The 10702-nt window shown below is 37.8% G+C and overlaps 2 protein-coding genes across 2 annotated transcripts; one reads left to right on the forward strand and one right to left on the reverse strand.

The window, feature by feature from the left end:
* Positions 1–2578: 2578 nt before the first annotated feature.
* LOC113325218 (salicylate carboxymethyltransferase-like) lies at positions 2579–3793 on the reverse strand. The gene is made up of 3 exons (XM_026573427.1): positions 3701–3793; positions 3174–3431; positions 2579–2923 (listed from the first exon to the last, which is right to left on the reverse strand). The coding sequence occupies exons 1-3, from the start codon at positions 3791–3793 to the stop codon at positions 2579–2581; spliced, it is 696 nt and encodes a 231-aa protein (XP_026429212.1).
* A 4512-nt stretch (positions 3794–8305) lies between these two features.
* LOC113325219 (reticulocyte-binding protein 2 homolog a-like) lies at positions 8306–8920 on the forward strand. Its single transcript, XM_026573428.1, has 2 exons — positions 8306–8543; positions 8712–8920. Exons 1-2 carry the CDS (start codon positions 8306–8308, stop codon positions 8918–8920), a joined length of 447 nt encoding a protein of 148 aa, XP_026429213.1.
* The last annotated feature ends 1782 nt before the right edge of the window (positions 8921–10702 follow it).

Genomic DNA, 10702 nt, shown 5'->3' on the forward strand with positions numbered 1-10702 from the left:
ACTTCTTCACTAGTACTACTTAGTGTGAAGATTGGTTGTTGATATTCCATTTGGGAAAATCAAGATTCAACTAACTTATTTAATTAATTTAATTACAGACAGATGTTTTTAAATACTAATCCCGAAAATTATGGGTGTTTAACCTCGTGGCGGGGTTATTATTTTTTGAAAACAATTTCTTGTTTGTCATAATGAGATGGTAGGCTGATATGATTCGGACCACAGGTTGACCCTAACCCGGCCTGCTCAAACCTGCCTGTGGTTGGCCCTAATTGCAGCATTTTTCTTTTTTTTTTTGACTTGCAAGGTCGGAATATTTGACCACCATTTCTTTGCATGTACCTGCAGTAGCATTCAAGTAATGTACTTTGATTTCACCTGTTTCGGCCTGTGATTTATAAATTGCTTTGGCACAAAATAAGAAACGATCTCTCCAACGCATAAAGGCTTGTGAGTTCATGTTTTCATCATCCGTGGTAAAATCAAGTTCATCGCGGAGACACTCATTAACCGCCGTATCGTAGTTCGTAGTTCTTAGCATATAACTTAATAGTACATCAGTTCCAATAGGGAACGACCATACTTATTCAATTTATCTCTTTCAACTTGGATACCACAAGGTGGGCCTTGGAAAGTTTTAACATAACCAATGGAAAGTCGCAGATCCTCCAGAGACGTAGAGGGCAAAGCGCTTTGAACTCAAATACATTACCCATAATGGAAGTAAACATGTTAGTACCAGAACCTTCTTTATAAAAGTCTAAAGGATAAGAAACATAACAAATATATTGATTGTCTTCTCCAGCAACGGGATCAATGTCGTAGCATCTTCCTTTGTAACGATTAAGGCTGGTAAGTCCATCGGTCCACACAGTTTTCCATGTACAAGTAGAAGATTCGGCAGCTACCATGACCCCTGCTTCCTCAGGAGGAACTCCAGGTTGAGGAGTAATTCAGAATGCTATCAAGATATTGTTGGAATCTTGCAACAATTAATGCAACATTGGATGTATCAAAATAAACTGTAAAGCACTGAATCAAAATAACTCTACCGTAAGAACTTGACGAAGGCAGAATCACAGGTTCAAAAAGTTGTCCATAACATATTAGTTTGCGGGTATACTCGCAATGAGCAATGCTAAATCCCTCACAGCGAAGATGTATCCAGGATAAGACTGCCCGATATGGCTCCTGTTAGCACAATGCAAGCTACCCACTCTTGAACTTAGCAATCGGGATGAAAGTAAAACGTCGAGCAAAACTAAGCGAGAAGATGAAGCAAAGAAGACAAAATTTATTCGCTTATGGTATATCTTTAAAAACAAATTTTTGAGTTGTATTTATAGGAGAAGATACTTGCAAATCAAGTTATGTTTAGGTTTTCTTCTAAAACGAGTTTTGTTTCTTGTAAAACAATTAAATACGGAAAAAGAAATTTTTCGTTTAATAAAAGGTGCATATATTTCATGGGTTGGGTCATGTATCGTTTGGCCCACCTCGTTTTTCAATACATCCATAAGAATATGGTTATATAGTGGAGCTCCTCTTTAGTTTTCCACAATGTGGGACTAAAAAAACATTTCATTCACTCATAAAATGAGTAAGTATCCTTGGACCCTTAGGTCACTAGATCAAACCACACACTAAGACTAAAACTTGTTTTATTAAAAACTAATTTTTCTCCAACAAATATCAACATCCTTGATTTCATAGTCAGGAGTATAATAAGTCAAATTTGTAATATGTGTCTATGGTGACATAAGTCCCTCCCTACAGCGCATGAAGTGAGAATTCTCACAACGACAAGTTATACTCGACATGAATTATCCGTTAATGAAACCTTTCACAAGGATCTTTCACAAGGATCTTTCACAAAACACTCAGAAAATATTATCAACTAATCGGAATGATTGGTTGTTAGACCGCTATATTTGATTCGTCAAAGACATCAATGTCATTATTGTATACTCTTTCATATGTATGGCGCAACCCAATTTGTATTTTTTCAATTTTCGAATCCCGTGTTTTTTTAAGCTGAATTTATCAAAAAAGAAGGAAATTCAGTCTTGATAATGCTATATGTTGTATATGCAAATCCTAAATGTAAAACTATCCGAAATTCGTCCTTAAACAGGTAGAGAAGTTGCGAAAAATTATATGCTGAAATAAGAAACAACAGCCAATATGATAAAAAAGAAAAAAAGAATCATAAATAGAGTTCAGGTTCGAATTCGATAGAAAATATGGGTGGGATTTTCTATAATGCTAGAGAACTGAAATGGTCCCTCATGGTATGTATCCATCTACCTCCTCTTTTAGGTAATTTGACCTGTAACCTGCAAAACTTATCTATGGTTGTGCCTAATTGCAGCATTTTTCTTTTTGATGGAACAAGGCTAAAAAAATTATTCAAAAAGAAGAAGAAAAAAGTTCAAAAAAACACGCTCCGATGCAACTACATAAAATGGCATAGGAGCCAATTCCAGCTAAAAAAAACACAATGACGCACGCATGAGATTCTTCTCCCTCAACCCGTAAATTTGCTTTACATGCATGAGCATTATGCAGCATCTTGTAACTAAACTTTGGTCAGGGAGATCACTATATTGGTATACTTGGGTTTCTCTTTAGGCATATTATCAACAATTGTCATGTACCTATGGAACAATCTGTCGATTATTTCTTCCCCAATCCCAAAGTGGCTCATTAGCAAGGATTCCGACACGGCTCTGATGCATTTCACTGCCTTATAACTATCTACCTCTGAACTTTCATCTTCACTGCTATCCCAATTCACCTGGAAAACTTCGATTTGGTCAATCTTGAATGAACCTTCACATTGAATAACCATGCTCACTTCCTCAACGGATGTCGTATGCTGCGTTATGTTAAATGAGATTAACTTTTGCTCTTCGATTATTCCCTACATCATTGGAAATTACTTATTTCAGGCATGTGAAAAACAGAACTGCTACACAATCCGCGGGTTATCTCGACAGAGATAGTGGGGTGGGACCACTCCCAGCCCGATGGTTTAGAAGGGTTGAGTTTAGTGTGGGTTCCACCTCCACTCTATGTATAACTCGTGAGATATAAATTGTTTTCGAAGTAAAAAAAAAACGTCTTCTTCAATACTTGACTAGTAGCTAGTAGTAAAAAAGTTACAGTTATACCTCTAAAACCATGTCCTTGAGTGCCAAAGCTAATGTATCCCAAAAAGAACAGCCCTCTTCACTAGTTGGGTCTTCGCTTGTTCTGCCCAGAAGTGTTAAAACCATTCTTCCTCCCTTGACTAATTCCTCGGACGGACACTTCAGAAAACCCGTAAAATAACTCGTAAATTGCTTTAAGTATGCGTCTATTATGGATGATGGACTGGACTTCGAGATATAAATGTTCCCTTGGTTATTGTTCTTAATCCCTGGAGGAACCTGTGTAAAAAGTTAAACTTAACATGTGAAATAAAACATAAAAATTAATAAATTATGCTTAAAAAAAAGAAGAAAAACTAGTGGTTTTTTAGTCCATTAGTTCGTTACAGAAGTGAGCTTGAGTTTCTTCCTTGAGTAGAAAAGGCACGCCGGACGGCCGGAGGTACTACAACGATTACTACTGCTCACCTGAGACAACCAATGGAGACTGTAGGAGGAATGGACAAAGTGAAGAGTATCTCTAGGAACAAGTTTACCATAAAAGGTACCAGGAATTCCAGCTGCAAAACACGGTCCAAAACCATCTCTTTTGCTTCTTCAATATGCAATCTTGTAGACGAATCGGCTGACCATCTATTCATTCACTGCAAAACTACTTTTGAGGTCTGGGACTACTTTATAAAAGCTTTCCACATATCATGGCCTTTACCTGGTACTATATTGAAGCTGTTCGAAGCTTGGAAGTGGAACGTTCTATCAGGCAGATGCAAAAAGGTATGGAATATCTTGCACTATGCTCTTCTTTGGAACACTTGGAAGGAGAGGGGTAACAGAGTTTTTGGAGGGAGGCATAAATCTGTGTATGAATTGATCCTTCTCACCAAACAAACTATTCTTCTGTGGAGCTGTGAACTAGAAACTTTTAAATTTGTGGATAGTAGTCAAGTTCTGCAATTCTGGGAAACAGTTTTACATATGTAATCAAGGCATTTAGCCTTTGTAATTGGTTCTGGATTTTTCCTTTCTTAACATAACCTTTTTCATTCGGAAAAAAAGAAAAAAAAATTATATTGCCGACGTGCAAGGCATGTGCTCACTGGTTGTTCCTATTAATATCCATAAGGGACATTAAACTCAAACCTACTTCCACCAGTTTCCTCCAATATCTCAGCTTTCATTTATCCTATTTTCACTGTTTGCTTATTTCTTCTCACAATCAAACATTATCTTTTCATAAGATACATCTTGGAGCTAAGTTCATATACAAACATTTTCCGATGGAACTGCCCTTGAATCCCTAAAACCAATACTGTGATAGTCCAACACTTCGGTTGCATTTCGTGATGCTGCTCACTCACCATGGTGACATAATTGAAACACACAATTTTTACTTTTACAATAATTTTATTTTTACAATAAGACTTGTACTATCATGCAATCGAATTCCACAATTTGTTATTTTGTGATAGTCTATACGGTGTAGTGATGCACGCCAGAATCTTTGTGCTGGTTCTCCCATTATGTTTCCCTGGTTCTAATCATGCTTTTTGTCTACCAAAACTCTATCCAAATTTCATACAATCATGTGATATAACTCTGTTATACTTCTTATCGGACTTGACGCGAAACCATTTACAACCCGTGGCCAGTGGGTGGATGGGATATTTCCACAGTCTATATAAACCAGAAAAGACGAGCCTAAATGCTCTCTTTCAAATTTGTGATCATCATTCATGCAGGTAGAGGTGTAAAGTGGGTCGGGCCAACACGTTTATGGCACAACACATCACGACACAACCCGTGACAAGCAAAGTACGGGCACATCACGTCAGTATAAATGGGTTGCGTTGTGCCAGACAAATAGGCACATCAACACGGCGCAGCACGCAGCACGTGTTAGCACGCGGCACAGCACAACACGGCACGCGAAGAAAGCACGTCACGTCATGCATAAAATACCACACAATACATCACATTTGATGCATATTGCACAAAAGAATCATTGTTTTCGCCAATTTTTATCATTTTATTTTCGTTATGCTAGTTTATTTCTAAAATAATACATGTACTAACTAAAATATCTAAAAAATATTTACTTTGGAAAATAATAAATATGTGTGCTAGCACAACACAACACAGCACATCCGGTTTATTTTTCTGCCACAACACAGCACAACACACCAGTTGGCACAGCCCAGTCCAACACGTCTGAATTTCTGGCACAGTTCATCACAGCACGCAGCACGCTAAGCACGTGATTTCGTGGGTTGGATTGTGTCGGGCCGGCACGTTTTACACCTCTGCATGCAGGGACATTTATCATGGATTCTATTAATGTGCTTCATCTTGTATTGGATACCACTTCAGCTGGTTCATCTCACGGACGGCACCGATATGCAATAAGGACAGGATAAGGCCGGTTGGTTTCCGGCGGTCATGTGTAAATCGGAGTTGACCAGTTGACTTTTAACCAAGTCCGTCTCGGTGGTGAGTTGGTCAAAATTTTCGAAGGGCAATCGTTAGAGAATCCCGAAACTTCGTCGTTTTGGGCGTTCTTGAAGCCAACCAACTCAAGCAACGTATGAGAATCGGGCCTGTGGGTGTGCAGGTCGTGCGATCGCACATGGCCCAGTTCTGTCGAGGGCCTTTTTCCCTATGGAGTACCTATGTTGTGTACTCACTTTCCCCTCAAAGCTCAGCAAGGCCAACATATCAAAAAAGAAAAAAATCTTTGCCTTTACTAGCACTCGAACATGTGACCTTGGGAGTTGGGTGTGATAGTTAAGTTCCTCAATCCTCAATCCTACATCTTGAATCTTTATCATATTATTATCGCAAGCTTGCCCATAGATGTATATTTTGAGTTTCCTTCTGCTATTCTTGTTCTTGTAGGTGACAATAACAAAAAGAGTTACCGTTTGCGTCAAAAAAAAAAATTGACCTTATAAAAGGCCCTGCAAAAAAATTTCGCACAGGGTCTTTCTAGACTCAGGACCGGCTCTGCAACGTATCGTGTAACTACTTATCAGTGTGCATAAGCATATCTAATCTTCACATATAATTTGAATTCTTGGATATCAGAAAAGTATCAAATGTTTGTTTGTCTTCTATATCCGGAGGCCTTGGGATTAGCATGCTTGGATAAAAAGAAATGTAGTCACTCTTGGTTTTCCTAATTCCATACCAAGATAAATTTAGTCAAATGAATATTTTCACTAGTGGTTTCACCGTTCCTAAGTAGAAGGCAATCGGGCATTAGTTATTTTCTTCGGGAATCTTAATTTTCAATTATTTTTTCCATAGACTTTTTATGAGAAAACCTCAAAATGATAATTGAGGTATTTATAGTAAACTTAAGCCTGGAATATCTGAGAAAAGAAAACTTGAAAACTTCTTGAAACAATTTCCTCCATCATCTAAATTTTCAACAATCTCATTTTCAATATTTTTCTGTGCAATCCGAGCTAAAGTGTACATTTAAGTTTTTGGATGGAATTGCCTTTCAGAGCCTTAAACCAAAACTGCGATACAGTCCAATACTTCATTTGCATTTCATGATGCAGCTCACTACAGTTGCATGTTTTTTTGTTTTTTTTTTGATCGATCGCTACAGTTGCATGTTAATGAACAGAATTTGACAATTTATTATTTTGTTTCATGAACGGATGAACTTCATCATGTGTGAACGTTAAACCTTAACTCTTCATGATACTACTCAGTACTCAGCACCAAAAATTTTACGTGACAAATGAGGTCACAACTCTACATGGTATAACCATCTGCTACACGCCGGGATCTTTCTTCAGCTGGTTCCCTCCTTATATTTCCTTGGTTCCAATGACATCATCTGTCCTAATTTTGTACTACAATCACGTTATAAAACCTGTGATATTTCATATCTAACTTGAGAGGAACCAGTTACAATCCGTGGTGGGTTAATTCTACAGTATAGCCAGAAAAGGAAAATTAAGATGTTCTTTCTGAAATATCTTAACTTTAACCTTCATAAACGGATTTAGCACCAATATGCAACAGGGATTGGTCATTTGTTAGACTGCCGCCCTATACGTGCCCCATTAGCAGCTTTACCTGCTGCTGTAGAAGTTAAATATCGCACACGTTAATAACTACGCGAAGTAAAGAATACAACCTGAGCGAAGGGAGTCGCACACAACAAAATTGAGATGACGCACCAGATGATGTCAGCAAAGTCACGAGTAAAGTGTGAAGGATTATGCGAAGAAGTATGCTATGCGAAGATGAGCGATAGTATATGAGCGAATATGTCGCATAAAGATCCCGAAAATAATGAGATTCTTAGCTGTCATCCATTATGTAAAATCCTATATAAAGGAGAGAGTCATTGTTTCTGGGAGGATTCTAGGACAACTCTTGGAAAGGAAATAGGAAGAGAGAGAAAGTGAGCTTAGGTTTCAAGTAGAATTGTTGTAATACTTGAATCATTCTTGTAAACATTCTTAATCTTTAGTTAATAAAACAAGAATTCATGATGATCACCTAGAGATTGAATCAGTTATTGTGGAGTGTAGTTTAAGATTTCTTACAACTACATTTTTTGGCTCTAGAAACAACTCTGGATGCTAATTCCTGATAGTATATCATAGATTTTATGGAAAAAAGTGAGATCTAAAAATTTAGAAATGGTAAGGATGGAGTCTGCTGTTGAACAAGGAATAACAACTAGAAGAAGTAACAGACTTGCTGAACGAAGACGAACTACAAATCTTGAGCAACAAGAGGAAATAATGGAAGAACATCAATGAACAGAAATTCCAATTGGATCTCAGCGAGAACAAGGACAGAATAATGATATAGATTATGATAGAGTGAGTGTCCATACTGCGATGATGAATTCCATAGAGGAAGGACATAAAATTGGGAACAAAGAACCAGTTACAGCGAGTGAAGGAAATATGACGATTGCAGAGCTTAGGCAAAGATTACTAATTGAAAGAAAGAGAGAAGAAGAAGAGCGTGTGAATCTAATCCGTCAAAATGATGATTTACGAGAAGAGAATCTTAGATTACAAGAACAAAGGTCAAGAAGTGATACACGCTCATGGTCCAGATCCAGTAGGAGTTCTTCCCGATAAAGCCAATCTAATCGAAGAAATGATAGGCGAAGGCAACATATGGAAGTCATTGAAGAAAACTCGCAAGAAGATGAAAATTTGGAAGATCAAAGGGAAAGGACATGTGTAATTGACTTAGCAACTAATCGATATGAACACCCACGCGAACTTCTTCGTCGTGCAAATACTAATTGTGAAAGGGAAGAAGGGGATCCAAGGAAAGGACAAATGATATTACATGGTAGAGAAATGTTGAGAGACGAATATGAGCGCGAACGAGAGATTGCATGTGCGAGAGGTAGACAGAGAAGAAGGGAATAATTAGAAGAAAGAGAGTTACAAAGCGGATTACGTCACATTGATAATCGAGTAAGGGGACGCGAGTGTCATCGCATAGATGATACAAATCAAGGTCGAATTACTCCATAAGAAAGAGAAAGATCAATACACCGATATGATCGCGCAGGCAATGAAGAAAGACTTGACAGAGTACAAATTGAAGCAAATACTGAAAGGCGTAGGCGAAGAAGAGAGGAAACTGAACAGCAGGAGATACAAGAGGCAATACGCCAAAACAATCATGAGAATAAATTGAAACAAGCAAGATTAAAGAGACCCATGCGAGAGGATTTGGATAAATCATTAAGCGAAGAAATTCTTAAGGAGATGGCATAATTAATATAAATGATGACTACTAAGAGAAATGATGAAAGAAGACAACCAGAGGAAGCAGTGGAGGAAGCTGGAAAAACTCCATTTACAAAAAAAATTCAAAGAGCACCGATACCATCTAAGTGCAGTTTACCGGCATTTACAAGTATATTTGATGGAATCGCATGTGCGATACAACATGTAAAAGCTTATTCTAGATGTTTATTGCAGTGGGAAAATTATGATGCAGTAATGTGCAAATATTTTGCTGCAAGTCTAGTAGGAGAAGCTTTGAAATGGTTTGAAGGCCTACCTGTAGAATCCATTAGTTCATTTCATCATCTACAAAATGTCTTTGGCAATACATAAGTAATAATCTATCAAGACCAGGGATTGAGACTGCATTCGGACTTCGCAGAAGAACAAATGAGAGTTTGTGTCATCTAACGACTCGTTGGAGAACAATGTGTAGTGAAATGGGAAGACGGTTGGATGAGCAACATCTTATTATTGCATTCATTAATGCTCTCTTTTCAAAAGATTTATTATATACCCAAATCTTCAGAATAAAGGATACAATAACAATGTCGGAGCTGCGCGAATTTCAAGAAGAATACATAGCACTTGAGGAAAAGCAAAGAGATATGGAATCTTACCCAGTTGCAGTATCTGATTTGAAAGGTGGAAATACAAGTCTACTTCCGAGGTTGAGAAATGTTGTTGCGAGTAGATCGCAGGGAACTCAAGGAAGGAATAATGCAGAGATGGAACAAAAGTTAGCGGCTATGGGAAGTGCAGATCAAGTAGAGTTTAATAAAGAGTACAGAGACAAGCAACTTCAAAATTATGGAGGTGTTGATACCATTCAACCAGGAAGTTCTGCAGGAAAACAAACACATTATAACAAGAAAGCTGGAAGAATAGTTTGGGAACAAATAAATTTGCCGAAGTTGAACACTACAGTGGATAAAGTATGGGAAGCTGCTCTCCTAATGGATGATATTCCAGAACCACATAATGTAGGCGAAGAGCCACCACCAGGAAGGAAGAGTAAATAATTTTGTGTCTATCATAGATTCCATGGTCACACAACAAGCAACTGTAGAAATGTGAGGAAGATTATATTGCGAATGATTGAGCAAGGAAAGTTAGACCATTTCTTACTAAAACAACCAAGGAATTTACCACCACCACCACCTCCACCTCAAGGAAATACATATGCAAAGGAGAAGGAAAGGAGTACATTTGTTATTGAAGTGGGTGCGATGGCAAAGAATTTATATTGTAATTCGATCATACACTCGTTCAGAAACATAGAAGATTTTCATGATAATGTCTTAAGTCGAGTATATGCGAGAGATGCTGAAGGAAGAGAAATTCTTAACCTGGCAAAAATATCACCCTTGAAAGGATGGCAAAAGCAGAAAATCTCGTTCAGCGCAGATGAAACACCAGGAGGAGGAGAATCACATGAATGTCCATTGGTGGTTCGGTTGGGAATTAATCCGAAGCCATCGGAATAAGATGAGGAAGAAAATGAGAGAAACACATGTGCGATAAATAGAATACTTATAGATACTGGAAGTTCTGTAGATATTCTGTTTTATCATACATATAAATCCATGGGAGGAAGAGATGATGAGTTAGTCCCTTCAGCATACAAGATCTATGGCTTTAATGGTTCTGCAAATAAACCAAAGGGAGAAGTGACTATGCGAATTCTTTTACAAAATTTACCAACAGATATCACATTCTGTGTAGTGGATGTCGAGTCGCCTTATAATGCTCTCATTGGAAGACCATGGA

The sequence above is a fragment of the Papaver somniferum genome, chromosome 11 (genome assembly GCF_003573695.1).
Source record: "Papaver somniferum cultivar HN1 chromosome 11, ASM357369v1, whole genome shotgun sequence".
Classification (NCBI taxonomy): domain Eukaryota; kingdom Viridiplantae; phylum Streptophyta; class Magnoliopsida; order Ranunculales; family Papaveraceae; genus Papaver; species Papaver somniferum.

Coding starts and splice junctions, on each gene's coding strand:
- LOC113325218 (XM_026573427.1), bottom strand. CDS start 3,793: ATGAATAGATGGTCAGCCGATTCGTCTACAAGATTGCATATTGAAGAA. Junction 3,432..3,700: donor TTTTGCAGCTGGAATTCCTG/GTACCTTTTATG, acceptor CTTTTTACACAG/GTTCCTCCAGGGATTAAGAA. Junction 2,924..3,173: donor TCAAGGACATGGTTTTAGAG/GTATAACTGTAA, acceptor CCAATGATGTAG/GGAATAATCGAAGAGCAAAA.
- LOC113325219 (XM_026573428.1), top strand. CDS start 8,306: ATGGAAGTCATTGAAGAAAACTCGCAAGAAGATGAAAATTTGGAAGAT. Junction 8,544..8,711: donor AGAGATTGCATGTGCGAGAG/GTAGACAGAGAA, acceptor ATGATCGCGCAG/GCAATGAAGAAAGACTTGAC.